This window comes from Neodiprion virginianus, chromosome 1, assembly GCF_021901495.1.
Source record: "Neodiprion virginianus isolate iyNeoVirg1 chromosome 1, iyNeoVirg1.1, whole genome shotgun sequence".
In the NCBI taxonomy this organism is placed as follows: domain Eukaryota; kingdom Metazoa; phylum Arthropoda; class Insecta; order Hymenoptera; family Diprionidae; genus Neodiprion; species Neodiprion virginianus.
This window is the reverse complement of record NC_060877.1, coordinates 12659162-12681514: the sequence shown is the minus strand read 5'-3', so window position 1 is coordinate 12681514 and position 22353 is coordinate 12659162. Positions and strand designations below refer to the sequence as shown.

The following is a 22353-nucleotide window of genomic DNA, read 5'->3' as shown; positions in this document are numbered from 1 at the left end:
TTCCATTCTCAATCAAATGGTCTCGCAAATGGTTCTTTAGAAAGAAGCCATCAAGTACTTGTAGATTATTTAAAACATTATTTAACAATGAAGGACTGGGATGAATGGTTGTCTCACTCGACATTTTCTTACAATACGAGCAGACACGAAGGGACAAACCACACCCCATTCGAGATAGTTGACGGACGGAACGCCCGTCGTGCCTTCAGAATTCCCACCCCTCGACGAAGTTTTGACCTATGACGATTATGTAAAGAATCTAATGCTTAAAACTATAGAAATTCGAAATATAGCACGCGAAAATTTAAAAAAAGCTAAGGGAGATTTAAAGAAACCGTTAGACTCCCACAAACCCATTTGCATGGACAACCCGTACGTTGATCCACATGGCAAGGGAGCAATTGGTAAAACCATCCCGATTCAAGCTATAGATACTGCAAACATATAGGGCATACCCTAGACGAATGCCGCAAGCGTAAATATAACGAAGCAGCAAAAAACAAGGGAAACGGAGCAGGGCCCTCGGGGAGCGGAAGCAGCCCCCGTACGGCACGGGCCAACGCTTTAGCGACGGAGGAGGCGGAAGTAAATCCGTCTGCCTCTATTTAAAAGGGAAAATCCCCACGGTAGATTTAGAATCAAAGGACGTAAAATCCACCGTAACTTTCATGATCGACACGGGAGCCGAGGCTAATATCGTTGAAGCCTCTAACCTCAGAGATTTCCGTAAGGTCGACCCCAAAAAACGAATTACAATCACAGGCATAGGAGACGTCCCGTATCACAGTCTCGGAACAACTGAATTAGAAATGTTTGGCTTTAGAACCGATTTCCATGTAGTAAAGAATACCTTCCCGATAAAGAGCGACGGTATCTTAGGTTCAGCTTTCCTTCCACAATTCGAGGCAAACATTAACTACGCAGACCAATGTCTCGAGGTCCTGGACGAAATTGTCTACTTCACTGACCGCGAAACTGTACTCGTACCCGGACGAACGAACGTAGCATTCCCCATCAAGATCAGTGAAACCAGTATTAAGGAAGGATATGTTCCCCTTTTGAAAGGTTGTCAAGGAGTATATATAGGGAATGCCTTAGTCAAGGATAGCGAGGGCAGAGCAACCATTCGAGCAGTAAACACCACGGACGAAGACAAACTAATAATAGTTCCTACCGTCAAACTGCTAGACGCGAGCAAGGCAATTTCGCTAGACAAAACCGAGCACATACAAGTCAACAAATGTACGATAAACAACGCGACTAATTCAAACGACGAAGTTACGGACCGATCTGAAACCATTACTAAATTATTGCGGCTAGACCACCTCAATGGAGAAGAAAAAGACAGCGTTATGAGGATAGTCAAACAAAATGCCGACGTTTTTCACATACCAGAAGACAGATTAAGGTATACAAACGCTATAAAGCACAAGATAACTATGACTGACGACATTCCAGTACATACGAAACAGTACAGATTTCCACCTATCCATAAAGACGAGATAGCTAGGCAGGTAAGCGAGATGGAGCAGAACGATGTAATCAAACCATCGATATCTCCCTACAACTCTCCACTATGGATAGTCCCCAAAAAACCCGACTCCAAGGGAAATAAAAGATGGCGGATAGTCATCGACTACCGGAAGCTAAATGAGAAAACAATAGGCGACGCGTACCCGTTATCAAACATAAATGAGATACTCGATCAATTAGGGAACGCGCGTTACTTTTCAGTGTTCGATTTAGCCTCCGGATTTCACCAAATCCAGATGGATGAGGATGATGCGTGCAAAACAGCTTTCTCCACCCCACACGGTCATTACGAATTCACCCGAATGCCGTTTGGATTGAAAAATGCACCAGCCACATTCCAAAGGCTGATGGATTAGGTGTTATTAGGTTTACAAGGTATCGAACTATTCGTCTACCTAGACGACATAGTCATCTACGCATCCACGCTAGAGGAACGTGAACGTAAAGTCTCCAGACTCATGAATAAGCTACGGGCCGCGAATCTAGCTCTTCAACCCGATAAATGCGAATTTCTGAGGCACGAAGTCACGTATCTAGGGCACATCATAAGCGATAGGGGCATAGAACCGGACCCAAAAAAGATGGAATCGGTCAAAAGTTCCCAGTATCTAGGAACGCTAAGAACATTCAGCAATTCTTAGGCCTAGCAGGATACTATAGGCGGTTCATTCCGAGATTTTCTAATGTAGCTAAGCCACTTACCAACCTGTTAAAAAAGGGTGAAAATTTCGAGTGGACGGAACAACATCAGTTAGCTTTTGAAAATCTGCGCGATAAGCTGTGCGAAAAACCCATTTTCCAGTACCCAGATTTCGAGCGCCCGTTTCTCGTTACGACCGACGCATCCGGTTATGCGATCGGGGGTGTCTTGAGCCAGGGCGAAATAGGGAAGGACTTGCCTATATCGTATATATCCAGAGCACTGACTTCAGCGGAGAGAAACTACTCCACATTCGAAAAGGAGCTATTAGCAGTGGTATGGTGTGTCAACTACTTTAGACCATACCTCTACGGACGCAATTTCAGCGTAGTATCGGACCAGAAGGCATTAGCCTGGTTCCACAAGAACAAGAACCCATGTGCGCGGTTAATCAGGTGGAAAACGCTCCTCGCTGAATTTCAATGTACAATAAAGTACAAAGAGGGTCGTGTCAATACGAACGCCGACGCACTTTCTAGAAATCCGATAGACGAGACGGATCCAGCCCCGTTAGATCCGGAATTCGCCGCGATACAAGTCATCGAATCAGGTACAACGAATGACATAGACACGACAAACGAGGACATATTTGAGTTACCACCGGTCACTGAAGAAGTAACAGGACACTTGTTCACTGTACGTGAACGATAGGAATTAGTTTCTTTTTCGGCAACACCACGGCAATTTCAGGCATTTTTTACCGACGATCATGGTCATTTGGAGGATTTTTTACCGACAATCATGGTCATTTGGAGGATGTTTCACCGACGATCATGGTCATTTGGAAGATTTTCTTACCGACGAACGGTCGGCAGAGCACGTTTTATCTTACGAGGGTGGGGGTAACTTCCAAGGGTTTGCGTCTAGGATGCACGTATAGGTGGATTGGTCAGCTTGGTCGGTAAAAAAGGTGTTTCTATCCAGAACTCTCCTTGTTATACTACTATTTTCAAGCGTCAAAGTACTCCAATGCAAGGTAGAAATTCATAGATCAGTATTCTTTTGCGGCATGCACTCACCCATATCAGCTGTCTCATATGGCGAAATCGAAAACATAGACGAAATATCCCGTGACGCATGCAGAGACCTACACCACGCACGGTCATACCGAACTCATGGACAACTATCCACACAGATACGACTGAAGTCAACGACATCGAGACCTATAGTTTTAGCCGGAGATGTAGATAACTCAGGGAATTGCAAAGGAGAACACTTTTCCGATCACTATGGAAGCTGGAACGCTGTCGTCAGTGGCGTAGCTATCATAGGGCTAGGTGGTGCAGTGCACCAGGGCCCTGGAGCTCAGGGGGCCTTCTAACAGCTTTGACGGAGAAAAACTAAAAAGCATTTCGATGAATTGGCTTCTGATCACCGATTTGAAAACCAGGAAGTCTTTAGAGTAACCATTTTCAACAATGTACTCGACATAATAATCAATCAGTTAGATGCGCGTTTTATTGGTATGAGTGCAGTTTGTAAATAGTTCGACTTCCTGATGCCAAAAAATTTGCTTAGCTGGAATGAAACGATTTTACTCCAGAAATGTGATCAGTTTCAGAAGAAATATTGCGATATAATTGGACCCAATTTTTCACTCCAATTTCTTAATGTTTATCATCTGATCCTCCCTCAATTGATGAAGACGTGATCTATTCGCCAGCTTTGCAAAGAAATTATAACGAAATTTGGCGTGCTCGAATGTGACCTTACGGAAGTGTATACAGCGATGCTTCTGTTTCATACAATTCCCGTTACTTCCGCGGCAGCAGGAAAATCTTTCAGTAAACTGAAGATTATAAAAAATTATTTAAGAAACAGCATTCGACAAGATCGCCTCCGACATTTATCGTTAATTGCAATAAAAAATGAGGCGGCATCAAACTTGGATTTGAGTGAAATTATAGACGAATTCGCAAAAATTAAAGCGCGCAAGAGATTGTATATTGGGCGGCGAATTCTGTTAAAAATCGTTTTTTCCCTTAATTAATCTCATCTGTATAATAAATATTCTATATCGTCATGTGCGTCGTTGTTTATTTATTCCCTTTTTCTTCTATTAAACACATGGAGATTCTAATAGAGGGGACGTATGGATTTAGCCTACTAGGGATAAGTTCAACTCACTGTTTCCTATTCTTATTCTTATCAATAATTTTGAAGGCCAATATAAGTTCAAACTACGCGGAAAGAGGGGAGGAAAAGGGCCCGATTCTTTCCCTATGCACCAGGGCCTTTGTCCCCCTAGCTACGCCACTGGCTGTCGTAGCTTACGGACAAATTTTTATTACATTACAAGTTTATGAAGCTACGGTAAATATACAGAAAAACGAAGTAATTCTTAGATGCGGCTTACGATGTGAATATTCATCAGGGAATTGTATTGACGTCGAAGGCGGTAATACATATTGGGATATAATCCAAGCAGCAGATGTAATTTAGAAAAATATTCAGTTTCATATCAAGGTGCAGCACAGAAAATCAAAGATAATACGATCAGAAAATATGGTCAAGAAATTTATTCAGCAGCAACAAACGATCTAAATTTTGCATTATCAGTTCGCGGAACCTATCCTCTATACGGATATAGATTAATTAAAACAGAACACCCTAAACTTTTCATATCAGATAAAATGACCGGAAACTTTTTTACAGAAATTAACGGTATAACAGTAAGGAATATGGATATCTTTACATACGTAAATTCCAAATTAATCTATCTTGAAAGACGCGTCAGAAATCAGATCATTGCTCTATATAACGACGCCATATTGCAACAGTGCAAATTAGAAAATAAAGTAATAACATACCGCACTCTCAACAGCTCCACTACCACCGGCAGAATTTGCATTCCATCTCATGAAACAGCCAGGATATATCGCTCACATCGCAGGAGAAATAGTACGTATAGCGAAATGCGTACCAGTAGACGTTAGAACGAGGAAAACTAACCAATGTTATCAAGAACTTCCAATTCATAGATGCAACGAAAGTTTATTTATGGTACCAAGAACTCACATCTTAGTAAAATCAAGAAGCCAAATTGAATGCAACGTATTTTTATCACCGTTGTTCAATATCAACAATGCTTGGTACAGTACCTCACCAAATTTAATACCCGCAATAGCTCGCGATGAAATGTCTACAAATACAAAGAAATCTTGGAAATACGTTACGCCAGAAAATCTCGCGACAGGCGGAATTTATTCAAACACAGATTTAGAAAAATTACGTGAAAATATAATGTTTCCAGTAGAAAAACCAGCCGTGTTAAATACGATAGCCAGAGAAGCAACAGGTCAAATCTCAGTTGATCACGGATTATCTGTCAATTCACTTATAGATAAAGAAGCAATCAAAAGATCTCTGGAAGAAGCTTGGGGAGAAGTTTACAATTTTATCAATACAATCGGAACATTCATGCAACTTTACTAGGGGCATGGGTAATATTTAGAGGAATTAAATTTTCAATCGACACTTTAGTTCATGGCTATGCGTTACATTCAGTTTACGGATGGAGCATATGGCTCATCGGTGCAATTTGGGATTCTATCACAAATCTATTACTACATTTAAGCAAAAGACCGGGAGAAGTTAGACGAACACGAGAACGAAATTCAGACGTAGAAATGCAAACAATCGAAATTACGAGTAATACAAATATCTTCGAAAATCAAAATAATATTGAAGCACTCTCAGAACAATCATCAGAATCACACCTAACCAAAACTTCGAAACAAACTCTACCGACATCAAGTAGCTCAGACGGACGTCACTACATTTAGAACAAAAAATAAAAAGACTGTTACTTTCAACTTACCACAAGATTGATGAATAAGAATTCTCGACCTCGTATGTAATATATTATAGAGTCTTGGTGATCGGTCAATTGACCCACATCAATAGATGAATACCTTAGGTCTGTGGGAGACACGCAGGATAATGCAACCACAAAATACAGGATTGTATTCCCAACTTGGCCAAATAGAACGGGAGATTTCGGACGTGTCAGTGCATTAACGCACTACAAATATGAGACATCTCCGGCACCGGCTATATTAGCCCAAGCTTTCCTTGGTTCATCTTGAACTGGTTGTTGCCCGCTCCAAAATCATCCCTGACTATACCAGCACCTTCAATTGACCGATCACCAAGACTCTATAATATATTACATACGAGGTCGAGAATTCTTATTCATCAGTTTGTAAAATTTGGATTACTACTGAGAACTAAAATGGGCTTTATTCAAAACATTGAACGTACACACGGGAAACCTACAGCTGGTTACTTACGGCGTTGGATTAGGACAGCTGAGAAAATGACTAGGATGAAGAACCATAGGATCTTCCTCCTACGCTGTAAGAAGGAAAGAATAATACCCAAGCACCTGAATTTCTCTAAGTCTACCTTAGAAAATGTTAATTTTAATCTGCCAAAATCAACTAACAAAGCTAAACAACTCACAACCGAGTTCCAAAGATCTTTAGTGAAGTTAGAAATCAATGATCTGCACATACATATCATCAATTCTGAAAGGACTATGATTAACCTCGCTGAAAAAATTAACCTAAAACTTGGAAGTACTTTGGGAAACAAATTTTTTGAATCCCAACATCGGATGCTTAACAATAAATTTATTGCTATAAAGATTGACCGATCACCAATACTCTATAATATATTACCACAAGATTCAGAAGAGAGGAATCCATCAGGAATATTAGAATCAAATTCAATGTATCAGGACAGAACTGACGGACGACCTTACATATAATAATTCGTTTTCTCTTAAAACTAAGACCTGAAACTAATTTACGGACTAACTTATAGATTATCAGGAAGGAAAATAAGTTCCAACACAAAATACCAATCAGGTATGATAAAATTATAGGGAAACTAGGTTTATTTAATAAAAAATTTTTTATGTGTTTTTTTTAATTAATAATTTTGGAAGTAAGTAGACCATAATCCCGGTGCTGAACACCACGCCGGGTGTCATCGTGGGGACTGTCCTGGCCCCACCGGCCCTCCATCATCCACCTAATCCCAAAATCATCCACAAAGTCGTCGCCTCCCCACGGCGACTCCGATGCCATCGCGAAATACGTTATTTCCGAGCGCAACTCGGCCCTCCGCAGTCGGCACCTCTTCATCTCCTCAATTTCAATAAATCCAGAAACTTTAGGCTAAAACAATCAAGAAAAATCGAACTTAACACCACACATTACATCGAAACACTACTCGTAGACCATATCAGCAATACAAGCACAAATTCATTTTTAAATCACGAAATCTAAGAATGATCCAAACAAGTAAAATAATCAAGATCCAGAAACTCGAAAATGAACTCTAAAATAAAACTAAAACACTCAAAACTCACTTTCAAATTCTTCACCGTGAAGGACACCTTGAACATTTTTGTTTTTTTTTTTTGATTATGCGTTAAATAAGCGAAAATTTTTCTTTTACCCCAAGAAACTCAAATCGAAATTTATGATAAACTCCTCGAGACAGACCCTTATATAGGCTCATAGGCTAGATACGACCAAGCCCCCAGACGGAGACTGACCAATAACAAAAGACTAACCTTTTCCTACTCCTCAAACACTGACTTCACCCACGACAAAACTGAAAACACAGAAATTTATATTACAATAGGAAATATACAAAATCTTAAATACAAAATAAATCAATCAATCTTATAGAAACGAACAACCTCAGATCACAAAAACATCCGAACTCATAGAATAATTCATAGAGTATAACATATATATAATAATGATACCGAAATATCTCATAGAACTGTAATAATTCACAGAGTAGCTTATAAAATTTAAAAAATTTTAATGAATAATCTTAAGTATATTCACTACATATTTCAAACCTTATAGAATTCATGTCTTAATCATAGAATAATAATTTGCATTTATATCAATATTACTTACCTTAATCGTACATACTCTTATTGTTAGAATAATCATAAATATCAGATATCAAGCACTACTATATTCACTCTAAGCATATTCACTTATATTTAGTTAATCAATATTTTGTTCATTATGCTTTACTATTATTCAAGTAATCATAATTCATCATTAATTTTATGTAAATTTAAGTTATTCACAATTTTTATGTAATATGTTATATGATTTATCATGTTTACTCTTAGAAGTAATCGAATTATGGAAACTTCACGTCGGTATAACAGCACTCGCTTACTTCGAGTGAGAACGCTCGAATCTTATACTGCGCCCTACTTTACCAGCGTGCAGTTACCATAAGAGAGCCTTACGTGCCCCTACCAATAGTCGTAGATTAATACCAACACTAGGGTGGTCCTTATTTGGGGTGTTAACGAATTCCGACAAGTGCGCCCCCTAGACACGTTTGAAATAATAAAAAAAAAAAGGTGTGCAAAACCCCAGCGCTGTAGTCCCATGAGAACACGTGCCTGTAAGCTCGTTTTGTTTCCCATTTAGATAACATGGCATTTTTAGACCAATTCAGTCACTATTTTTTCCAGTCATCCCTAAGTATGTTAAAAATTATTTATCCACATAAATCTATTGTTAATAGGCATGACTACGCGCACATTCTTTTTATATTATATTATATTATACACAATTGAAACTGAATGACCATAGTTTGAATGCAACTCTAATCAACTCATATCAAATTTATAATGAAATACGATACATGTGAGGTTTTGTAAAAGAATGTGCGCGTAGTCATGCCTATTAACAATAGATTTATGTGGATAAATAATTTTTAACATACTTAGGGATGACTAGAAAAAATAGTGACTGAATTGGTCTAAAAATGCCATGTTATCTAAATGGGAAACAAAACGAGCTTACAGGCACGTGTTCTCATGGGACTACAGCGCTGGGGTTTTGCACACATTTTTTTTTATTTATTTCAAACGTGTCTAGGGGGCGCACTTGTCGGAATTCGTCAACACCCCAAATAAGGACCACCCTAACCAACACACATAGTTACCATCGTAACGTCCAAATTCTTATATCGATAGTTCTCATACGCTAGATTGATCGTTAGTTCATCAGTCAAGTTCATAAGATATATGGTATATACATACTTTTTTTCCCATTTAACCGTTATACCTTTCAACATTAGCTTTCACAAAAAGCCTTTTGATTTACGATCTCAACCGCAATAAACACCTGCAATAGTTAAGATAAGCGAGTAGACTAAACACTGGAAATGTGGGAAGGGAAATCATGGATAGCTCACAGAGAAAGAAACCCTTATTCTCAGAATTCAGGGTAGCACCTTCATTTTAATGACGATAAGACCAATTAGTACTTCGCCGCTTGCTGCCCTGAACCAACCACCTCGCGCTAATCCACCACCGAGATCTCATGCACTAACCAGAAACCATACCCCCAATTATTTCATCATCCTTAACCAATCATCCGAGACCCGCGAGAAACCGCGACTCCTTTTGAACTCCTCCTACTTTCCCTCCAATTCAACCCTTCCAGAGAACAGAATAGAACAGAAGAACTTTAGACATCATAGAGAACACAAGAGAAGATTCAGACATCATAGAGAGCAGATCAAAACTTTACCGAGATCCTAGAATCAAATCACATTATAATTAATTCACAACCTCCGAGACTTATTAACAGTTTGTGACTCCGATAGTGATCAACATCAGTTTGTACCACAATTGTAAACCTATCATTGAGAAATAGAAGCAGATTGTTAATAAATGTGTAGTTAACCCAAGCGTTGTTATAAATAATTGTTTCAATCACGCGTAGTGATGGTTGGCACGAGTCTTACCTAACAAACTCTCAGAATTGTAGGCGAGTTGAAGGAGAAGATCTGAGGAGCTGATCAGCGGATTCCCGAGATTTACATACAACAACTACGTAAGTCAGGAGAACAATTTAAATCACGCAGCGACTCAGAGTCGACTCGAAAAGTTCCTCTCGGAACGTAACACCGGGCCTTATAACTCAAATCGTTTCTTGAGGAGTAAACTCCAAAAAAGTCCGAAAAAACGAAAAAAAAAACATTACAGTTTGTTTGTTTATTTGGGTTTATTGTTTTGGTTGGGGAGAACTTTATTGGTGAAAAATGTATGCATGTACACGACTACGCATTCTCACTTTGGTGAGAGTGTATTAGTGTGCACAGTCCCTGTAAAAGTGCGTGCTCGATAGATATAGATATAAACGCACGTGTTAATGTATAAAGTTTCAAAATTCGATATTTCGCAAACTATTGCGAGTCGCCAAAAATCCTTTCAGGCAATGTCTTATTTCGTTAAAAAGAAGGTCTGTGCAAAATTTCAGCCAAATCGGAGGTCATAGCTATTCGGAAGTTTATCCCGCATAGTGATAGCTGGCACGGCCCAAGACAAAATTCCAGACCGAGACAGGCTGCACGAGAAATTCTACCGAAACCTAAAGATCACAAGGTTTGTAAATCAACTTAAAGTTGAAAATCACACAGTGAAGAAAAGACTTTTCGCGATGTTCTTCCCAGAACGTAACATACGTAAAGAATAAAATCTACCATCCACTTCGCACACGTGTTTCAGTTTTATCTAACGCAGATAGCGAAAGAAATAATGTTAAGGTCGAAATCAATAATTATCCAGTTTCCAAACGGTTTCCAAAACATTTCAAAACTTTTCTAAAGTTCCAAACTCTTTATAAAATTTTTCAGAAGTTTACAAAAGGTTTACAAAAGTTTAATGAAGTTATAAAAAGTTTTCCAAAGTTTTCAAAAGTTTTCATAAACTGTGTGTAGTATAGAAAGAGTACAATTTCGAAAATTTTCAGGTGAGTTGAAAAATTAACGACGGGGCCAGGAATTGAACCTGGTATCAAGAGATGCTTTACCGGAGACTCACTCCACTAGACCACCTAGCCGCCCTGACTACAGTGTCATTAATTTCTCCCATCACCTGTATTCGAAATTGTTTTGTTTTCGTGTGCCTTTGAAAATATATATGTTTACGTCCAATACTTTTCGAATGTTTACGCTACGGAACAACTCGACTCGAGAACCCTGAGGAATGCTCTCGGAGGAAGGCGGTCCTGGAAGCATTCGACTGTTACCCAGGTCACGAGACGGATCAAGCCGAAACCTCAATATTCGTTACAATTTTAAATCTATTAAATAAAGTTCGTGTTAAAATAAAGTACCTTCTACATTTCTAGCAAATTTTTCTCCCCAAAATGTGGATATGGGTATTTCATATCATCAAAAATGAACGGCTGGGCCGTTCTAAATAGCTAAAATAATGTAATGTATGATAATACACACACATTAACAGCCACACATAGATGTCTGATGTGCACATGTCAACAAGTCTGATACACAAGTGAAAACGGCGACTTCTCTCGGTGCTCATGTTTACGAGAGGGACGCACTTGGGACGACCGTCTCTGATTTTGGTAACTTGACGCCAGCAGCTCGGACTGTTTATGCAAGGCGATAAGTACCTAGCACAAGTGGGCCCCACGCTTTGCGATGCAACGTTTCGACCGGCGAGGCGACGATCACTTCTCAATAGAGTTCCGAGCAAGTAACATCGTCCTTTTGTGCAATTATATAAATATAGACTCATTCCGCTATTCGTTATACGGCATTTCTTACACAAGTCTTTAAATGTGCCTCTCGCGACAAATTTCAAATATATATATATATATATATATGTATGTCCAAAGTATGGTTTGAGGACTTTTTCTAAGGTATATATCTTATCACGAAATTTCATTTAGAATAGTAAAACGTGTCATATGTAAACATTTTAATTGAAAAAAAGTCATTGGTTCAGATTTTAATCGACATATAATGTTCAATGGCTGTTTTGAAGTCTCCCCAAAATTGGCGTGTATGAAGACAAAATCTATCATGTATCGACACATACGAGGACATTACTTTATACGATTGGAATCGTACAGGAACACAATTTCATATCAACTGGCTGTTTCAAGGACTAGATTTTTTTACCATTCGGGTAATACAGGGACATAGTTGTTTACGAATCGGTTAATACACGGACAGAATTTTGTATGAATTGGCTAATATAAGGGTATGATTTTGTATCGTTCGACTTATACAAGGACATAATTCTATATCAACTGGCTTCTATGGAGACGTTATTTTATATCGATTGGCTCATACGAGAGAATGATTTTATACAATTAGCTCATATTACCACATAATCTCATAATGGTAGTTGTCGTAAGTGTTCTTTAATTTTTTTATATAACGCAAGCATGTTTTACGCGTTTTTTCATGCTTGTTTTCCGAACCTTAAGTGGCCGGTTATGCGATGGTGAAGGAGATGAGTGGTGGGGGGGTGTGAAACTGTACAATAAAGTGCAACTCAAACTCCTAGGCCTCTAATGGTGTGAAACTGTACAATAAAGTGCGACTTAAGCTCCTAGGACGTGCCCGAATACGTACTCTGCGCATGCGCATTCGCAGATAAGTCTGACAGTCCCGACGCTTCAACCTAACCTCGGTTTCATGAAAAATCGCGTAACATGCTTTTGTTATATAAAATATCGTGTGCTATAAGGAGACCACTCGGTCTTTGCGCCTCGCGTATTTGCAATATTCGTCTTCGTCTCGCGTATGCACACTCGCCTTCGGCTCGTGTGCACGCTCGCCTACGACTCATATTGCAAACTCACGCTCGGCTGCTAAAGATCGAGTTAGTCTCCTTATAACACAATATACTATTAATTCAGTTCGCAATGCGAGCGTCAGTTTGACGCTAAGTGAAAAGCCAACTTAAACCGTGAAGCCCTTGCCATTGGCTAACTACATGTCTCGGCTTCTATGATTGGCAGTCTGCTCTGTTTTTGAAGCGATGCTTTTAGGAACCCAGTGGCGCCCAGTGTGATGCTTCGGGAATCCCCACCTCTAAAGGACCTTCAATTTAACGGCGTGCCCGTGGAATAGCTGTTCTTAGCAGCTAATGTGGTGCTTGCAGATCAAATACCAAAAAGTGTCGAATATACCTATAATATGCCGCCGAAGGCGCATAAAAACGCGATGGCGATCGTCCAATTTACGGATGGCATTGTTTACATCTGTAAATTGACGGATATAAGTGTGACAAAAAAAAATCACCACGCCGTGAGGTACAAAGATCGCAAGAAATATGCTGCACATGTTCTTATCTTAAGCGGTAAGTTGAACGCTGTGAAAATATCTTTCAGAAACCTTACGAGCTTATTGTGAGAACTACCTATTTCTCAGTGTTGTCGCAATCTGACTTTCGTTTCCATAATTAACAGCTAATCTTGAACTACTCAACGAAGTACTACAGCATCTTCAGACTGATTTACCCCACGTTCATCTCGAAAAAGTTACGTACACAGGCACACGCTCTTCCAGTTCTCGTCTATTGCAACAAGCGAAAAGTAACCTAGAAGGTAAATCAAAGTAGTTTCCGCATTATATTACAAATATTACAAAAAATCTGGTTAGCTTATAATTTGTCAATTCCAAAACCATTATATGGGTGATTCAAGTTTAGTAGGCCATATTGTAATGGTCGATTCATTGTAAAAATCCAAGACTAAAAGTTCTTCACGACAAAATTCAAGGGACCGATAGTATGAGAGCTAAAAAATATCAACGTCAACTATTCACAGAGCTTGTACATGAGTAGGCGGCTGGCTTCTGAGCCAAAACTTGGCTGTGCTTCTAGCAAGTTGAATATTGGCGATGATTCGAGATTCATTTCTGGTTGAGCATTTGGTTTTGGTCTTTGATTCACGTGACAATGTCCAGATACATTTACTGTAGGTTATTTTTGGTCAGGTCTACCGCTGGATACTTCCCAGACTCCAGGTGACTTGGTTCGTGGTTGTCGCTAGCTAGGTTCACTGTCTTGAAGTTTCTGGGATCCAAGTTAAAAACTTCACAGTTTCCAGGATCCGAGTGCTCCGCTTCATAGTTTTTGTCGATAAATATGAAGCAGGCGACCTGGATCTTGGAAAGTACAAAATAGTTGATCCGGACCCTGAAAATTACACAGCGAACAACGTGGATGTCTAGAGCCACGAAACAGGCAGCCTGGATCTTGAGAACTGAAGCGGTTGACCTGGATTCCGGGAGCTACTCAGCAGAAGACCCAACCAAATTTAGGTAATAGCAAAAGTACCTGGACATCGTCACACGAATGAAAGACAATGACCTAATACTGCAATAAGAAATCAAAATAAAATTTTGACAGATATTCGATTCACCACAAGCGTTGCTAGGTTTTTACTCATTAGCGAGTCTTGTCTTGATCATATATAGGCTCTGTGACTCGTGGACTACGATATTTTTCAACTCTCAAACTATTGGTCTCTCAAATTTTTCATAACGGCTTTTCGGTCTTGGATTTTCACCAAAAATCTACCCTCAAAATATGGTCAGTTTAACCCAAATCACACCGTATATTCCAAAACAAAGTCCAAGAATTAAACAGAGTCCGCCAAACCTGAATAACATGATAGAAAACTGGTAAAAGATTTGTTTGTTTTTTTCATATTTGTGAGGTACTTTAGTCTTTTTGAAAATTCAATTAATTAATTAAGGGGGTATACGAGTATGCACCTTTGAATAGGCTGGAATTTTCAAAAGGAAATTTTTTTTTTTTCTGCCATTGAGGATTCTGATGAAATCCAAAAAAATTATGATTTTGAGAATAGTTTGACCTTCCCTATCTATATTTTACATGATATATAACTTTCAGTTTAATAGTGGCTATGCTAAAGATGGAAAAATACAAAATCACTCGGTGTCGTAAAAAATCAGGACCACCATTGGACCGATCTTGAAATTTTTGGTTCTCAATTGTTCATGAGAGATGCCCCTATCTGATGCACATTGAACTGTTCGATATTGCAAGATTTACCTGAGTTATTCAATTTTTTTGATTTTTTTTCCTGTTTTAAAATATTTCTAGCTTTTTTTTCAATTATTTCATACGAAAATTGGTTTATCAACAAGTCCCATCCTAATCTGATAGAGACATTTCTCATGAACAATCGAGGGCCAAAAATTCCAAGATTGGGCCAACAATGGTTCTAATTCTTCACGACAACCGGTGAAAATAGTGACTGTTCAGAAGTGGACTACGAAACGTTCACCTGCGATAATGATTTTGGATGCCGTTACAATACTACAACATTTCTCTAATTACTTACTTTCATTACATGAGTTCATCATCTTCTTAGAGCCCAATCAGGTACAAGTTGGGATGCACAAACCAGTGTCGCTGAATATAAGACGTAGCGAAGAGAAAAACACTTATCGTAAGGGTTCAGGTGGACCGCTACATAGATGTTAAATAAAATTTTTTGGTCTATAATGGTTCATAAAACAAAACTTCATCGTACGAATGTGAAACTTTTTGATGCATTCATTTTAGTCCTAAAAAATTGAAAATAGTCACCAACAGTTGGTGAATTTTAGAATATTGACTCAAAACAGGTGATTATTTAAATTCGGTTAACAGTATCAAAAATTCCATCTTTGATATGATGAAGGTATGTTTTCTGAACCATGACAAACCAGAAAGTCCTTGATCGGTGCAACGATCTTCCTAAATGGTTCTGATAAGTACTTTTGTCTTTGCTGCATCTCATACTTAAAAGCGATGTGGTTTAAACATGCTTACTTGCACTTGCGACTTGCTGATTGGGCCTTAGAAGAATACTTACCTTCTCGAATAAAACTGGATGATTTCAAACATTTTTTGGGATAAAATCAGTATGTCACAAATAATTCATTTAATGGTATATACCCCCATAACATCAATAACAAATCACTTTATGTGTCAATACTTTTTGAAGAATTGCTAATTTTATTTCATGGTGTTATTTATAGATGGTAATAAGCTGTTTGTGAATGAAGATTTCCTACCAGATATTGACAGCACTGAAAATGGGCTTTTCTGCAAATTCTCATTTAGAGAAAGTTCCACAGATGCTGGTAAGTTTACAGGAGTGTGATGTCTATTTTATTATCTACAATCATTCACATCTAATTAGGTGGTTAGGCTAACGACTAAATTTTGACTTTTTTACCGTCGTCATGACACGAGTACGATGTTACATAAAATTGTTGCTGGAACTTCAAAAACGTTCATAAACGTATCATTGTGTAAAACGATATTATTTTACAGGCAAAGATTCATTCTTCCTCGAAGCTGATGTGCTAAAAGCTAAACAAGTGTCTGAACTCAGGACTACTCAATCAAAGGTCTTATCGTCGCTCAAGCCAAGGGTGGTGAATATTGAAACGGTCAATTACGACTTACTCAGAGCTCCAAGCAGAGCTGATAACACATATACCACGGATGGATTCTCGTCATTTGGTACGTATGAGTATACAGGGTGAGTTTTCTCCAGGATCCGTACAGGGAGGGGTTCTTCTTCCTGTACATGTGATCGACTAAATGAAAATCCCTACTTAGCTACTCTCACACAATAGCAGGTCTATCTATTTGTGTGGTAAGCGGCATTCAGACAATAACAAGTATGGGTACAATGAGCCCCTCACTCTACGGACCCCGAAGAAAACTCACTCTGTATACACCAACATGATGATCACTAAATTTCAGTAAAATGAACATTTCAATGTTATAAAACATAACTACGTTCACTTGATTATCAAAAAAAATACAATAACATTACAATTTTCATATTTCCTTATTTGTTAGATCTGGAAGAAAATCGTGGTCAGGATATTCACGTTCACCGCAATTCTGTTGATGATTTGTAAGTATTGATGAAAACAATATATTATAAATGTAATACAAATACGGATAATGCATCTAAGAAGTGAATTTTCCATAATTCGCTTTATCTATTTAATACACGTTGGAACAAACTGACTATAAATTAGATTTTCTGCCCTCACACGTATTCACTATTGAACTTTCAGGCTAAATATGTCGATGGAACATCAGCTTGATAATATGATATCGTCCAATGATTACCCAAAAGCTGTGAAATCGCCACAATCGTTCGATCTTGACAATCCGCCTCCTTTGAGCTCCACAGTTATAGAGTCAACCGTGTCACATATTGCAACTGATATCATCGAAGGTGAACAGTCTGATATTCAACACATATTTGTATCTGAGCCACTAAGAAATTTAGTGCTATAAGTAATTCTTGAAACAAATTCCTGAAAGCGTAATAATACGTATGGAACATTCTACGCGACTTCAGCCAGCCAAAATATTACTAGAGTCCAAAAATTTCCAACCAATTAGGATATACAACTAGAATACTTTTGTTAAGTGTTATGGCCCATAGTGGTTTGTGCATTGAATTACAGACACCTGAACATTACGTTTTTCCAACGGAAGTATCTCAGAAACTAATTCGTATCGAAAATTATAATGGGTAAAAAATGTTTGTTCTTCCATTGTCTACAAAACAAGAATACATTAGAGTGGTCGAGTGCATTTTTCAGGAACAAACAAATATTCAACGTGCCTTTTTTTTTACTAAGAACCCATTGATGTTCACATCATCTATTTGTTTTCTTATTTGGAGGTAAAGCAAAAACTTGGTGGAAAATTATATCATGGCGACACCAGTCGTGTCGAATATAATTCTCAGAATTTTGAATTGGCTAGTTCCTCCATGATATAATTTTATACAAAACTTCTATCTCATCTTCAGATTGTGAGTAAAAAATAGATATGAATATCGATGGGTTCTCAGTCGAAAGAACTGAATATTTTTTTGCACCTGGCAATCATGGTTGACCACTCAAATCTGTTGGTTTTGTGGGAAATGAAAATTATTTATTATTTTTTAAAATTATTATCAATTTTTGAGATATCTCCGTTTGAATATAAACATTCAAGTGCGCAGAATCCAGCGCACAAAGCACTATGGACCTCGAAACTTGGTAAATAGAAACTTGGTATGATACTTTTCCCTACTGAAAAAGTTCATGTGATAAATCACATACTGTTATGACCGAAATCAGCATATATTTCATCATGTAACTTAACATGTAAATACGAATTGATACATCACAAATCACATGATAAATCATAAAATATCAAGTATCAGATAAAATACGTAACAAATCACATGACAAATCATATGTTTCGGTATGTAATTTGTTAAGTATTTTATCTGATACTTGATATTCTATGATTTATCATGTGATTTGTGATGTATCCATTCGTATTTACATGTGAAGTTACATGATAAAATATATGCTGATTTCGGTCATAACAGTGTGATTTATCACATGAACTTTTTCAGTAGGGTTTTGCTCCAATCTTTGAAATTTTTCATGGGATGAAGTCATTTCATAGGTGGCTGAAGTCACATGATCATATTTGAAGTCATATTTTTAGTATGAATTGATTTGTCTAATCGATCATTTCAGTGGAATGTTATTTAAAAATTGTGCTGCAACAGGCGATTGATAAACAAAATATCTTTTTTTTCAAAAAAATAGTTTGGAAAATTGAATAATGCAAGTCTTAAAACGCAGTAAATTAAATTCATTTTGACGATACATATTCATATCTCGACATAATTCATTACGTTCTGAAATGAATACATTTCATTGGCATGAACGAATTTCACTGCTTTCTGAAATTAATTGCGGCATGTATTTGCTCCCCGAATTTGTTCCATGAAAAGGAGACTTTATTCACTAATGAACCCTCCTATGAATAATAGCAGGTATTAGTAATAGAGTCTTATGTATTACTCTCACAGTCGAGCTATCCTCAACAATAACTTGAATTTAACTTATACCATTTCATTTCACAATGGCTCATCTGATAGAATACCACATGAGAATCGTGCCGAGTAATACTTATTTGCAATATTGTTCTAGATGAAACTTTTGATGATTACTTAGAAAAAGACAAGGATTATCAAGTGATAGAAGAGAGCGATACTACTGATAGCGAAGAATCAATAGAATCACCAAGTCACAAATCTGAGGAGGAGCCTATTACATTTACATTTTCAAATAAGGTAGTGTCAGCTCCTGATGATATCAATCTGATCGTTGACAATTCTTCAACTTCGACAAGTACAAAAAAATATTTTTGCTTGTACTGCCACAAAATGCAGACTAAGTTAGCAAGACATTTGGAAACGGTACACAGTAATGAAGCGGATGTCAAAAAATTCATTGGCCTCCCCAAAGGTAATTCTGAACGGCAAGAAATTATTGCGACTCTTCGAAAACATGGCAATCACATTTTAAATACAGATAGAAGATTCAATAATGGCTCGTTGTTAGTATGCAGGCGTCCTAACCCAAGAATGAAGAAGACTGCGAAAGATTTCATTCCTTGTGCAAAATGTAAAGGCCAGTACGCTAAGTCGGTCATTCGTCATCATTGGCGTCATTGTACAAAACTTCGCGGTGAAAATGGTAGAATTATAATGGTCAAAGGACGAGCAATAATGGCTCGCATTCATGAGAAGGCAGAGGCTGACGTCATAGTGAGAATCTTTGCATACATGCGTGAAGATGACATAGTCCGGACCATTCGCTATGACGAATTAATAATCTTATTTGCTAACAAACAGTATGAGAGTTACAGTGTATCTCAACATTTTTTTCCAATGATCCGAGCACGTCTAAGGCTGTTGGGCCGCTTTCTCGTCGCCATAAAAAGAATCAATGCTGAGATATCTGACTTTGCATCAATTTACAAACCCGGACACTACGACAACTGCATTGTCGCAGTCAAAGAGGTGGCAGAGTATGAGCCCCGGACTAGGAAATTTTTGCATCCCACAGTTGCGTCAACTCTTGGAACTCTATTGAAACAGGTTGGTGAAATACTACGATCCAAGTACATCAAATCCGAAGATGTACAGAAACAAAAACAAGTTGAAGATTTTTTGAAATTACACAGCGAGGATTATGGTACTTCAATAAATAAAGCGGTGACTGAAACGCGAAGCCAGAACATTAGACGAAAAAAAGTTCAACTTCCTAGTACAACAGACATAAAAATCCTTCAAGATTATTTGAAGATTGAGCGAGCAAAATACACAACGATTCTAGAAAAGAAATTTTGTTATACAGCATGGCAGAAGCTCGCAGAAGTTACATTGGTTTCCCTGCAAATATTTAATCGACGTCGACCAGGTGAAATTGAGCGGCTTCAGATAGAAGATTTTGAAACTCATGAAGGAATGGACTCGTTTGCAGACAAAGAGGTCTTCGATTCTATGACACCGGAGGCTCAACGTCTTGCTAGAAATTATGTGCGTTTTATGATTCGCGGCAAACTTGGTCGCGGTGTACCAGTTTTAGTACCCGCTGACACTCTTCAATGTATGAACCTGATTAAAAAATTTCGCCACCAAGCAAAAGTATCAGATAATAATCCATATTTCTTCGGCTTACACTCAAACGATCCAGAGAGGCATAAATATTTGCGTGCATGTGACTTACTCCGAAACTTATCCGTAGCTTGCGGTGCAAAAGTGCCAAGCTCATTACGGGGGACAACGTTAAGGAAGCACATTGCAACGCATTGTATTAATTTGAATTTGTCTGACACTCAGGTATCTGATTTGGCAAATTTTATGGGACATCATGACAAAATACATAAGGAAATTTATCGCCAACCAATTGCACAGCGAGATATTGTAAAAATTTCCAAACTGCTGGAACTTGCTCAGGGAAGCACAAGTGATCAACGCACGGATCAAAAGAGTGCAACCGAAAGTGAGGAAGAAGAATTGGTTGACGATCATTGTCATGAGCCAAGTATTGAATGCTCGCAGACTTCGCAGGATGAGGTTGCTGATTGCAAGTCGATTGATACTCTTTCGAAAAAAGCAACTACCGATCGTAAGAGAAAGGTCACAAAAGATGTACAGGATGAAGATTCTAACTCGTCAAGGAGTTCAAAAAAAACAACTGCAGGCAGCAAAAGAAGAAAAGTCGTACGGGAAGTGCCGGATGAGGATTTTAACTTGGTAACATGTTCTAAGAAAAAGACCACTGCAGGCAGTAAAAAGAAGGTCACAACATGTACAGCTCAAAGTACTGATAATGAACAAAGTTATGGTAAGAAATCAGCATAAATATCAGCATAATAATAGAATCATTCTGCGCATTACCCTGTATTCTGTGTTTTGTTAAACAGGGCCTTACTGAAATGTTAAAATAAATTGATTTTTGACTTTTTAAATTACTCAAAATAGGTGCAATCGAACAACGAAGCATGAAAAATTGATCTTGTCGAAAATTTTTGTGCGGTTCTCACTTGGTGCAACGCAGAAAAAAACGACTGCGCTTTTTTTCAAGAACACAATTGAAGAATTAAGCTTCACATATGATTTAACGCCCATTTCTCCGGCTTACTTTTAGGATCTACGTGCAGTTCAACAAGTAGACGTTCATGGACGAACAAAGAACAGGCTGCGGTATTGAAACCTTTCAGAAAATATTTAACGGGTAAGAAGTTACCCTCGCTCTCAGACATTGGTGATGTCATTGCTCAAAATGAATGTCTTCATGGGCGCACGGCTCCGCAGGTAAAGACATGGATCCATAATGAAAGAAAAAAAATGTACCGTTAAAGAATACTTTATTACTCAAATATTTACATGTATTTGTAAGATGATTTGAAAAGAAAAGAATACGTCATCAGTCAAATACGTATGTGTTTATGAGATGATTTGAAGATAAAAGAAGATTTTATTACTTACCTATATATGTGTTCACAAGATGATCTGAAAAAAAAGACTTCATCAGTCAAATATGTATGTGTTCATGAGATGATACGAAGAAAAAAGATTTTATTACTTACCTATGTATGTGTTCACTAGATGATCTGAAAAAAGAATATTTTATTACTTACCTGCATGTCAGATCTTATGTTCACAAGATGATCTGAAAAAAAAGAATACTTCATCAGTTAAATATGTATGTGTTTATAAGATGATTCAAAGAAAAAAGAATACTTCATCAGTCAAATATGTATGTGTTTATAAGATGATTCAAAGAAAAAAGAATACTTCATTAGTCAAATACGTATGTGTTTATGAGATGGTACGAAGAAATAAGAAGATTTTATTACTCACCTATGTATGTGTTCACAAGATGATCTGAAAAAA

At 37.8% G+C, this 22353-nt stretch overlaps 1 protein-coding gene across 1 annotated transcript; it reads left to right on the top strand.

Annotated features, from left to right (window-relative positions):
• The first annotated feature begins 13246 nt into the window (after window positions 1-13246).
• LOC124303421 (uncharacterized) lies at window positions 13247-21816 on the top strand. The gene is made up of 9 exons (XM_046760595.1): window positions 13247-13409; window positions 13519-13656; window positions 16106-16210; window positions 16404-16595; window positions 16941-16998; window positions 17165-17328; window positions 19097-20490; window positions 20794-21301; window positions 21605-21816. Exons 1-9 carry the CDS (start codon window positions 13247-13249, stop codon window positions 21814-21816), a joined length of 2934 nt encoding a protein of 977 aa, XP_046616551.1.
• The last annotated feature ends 537 nt before the right edge of the window (window positions 21817-22353 follow it).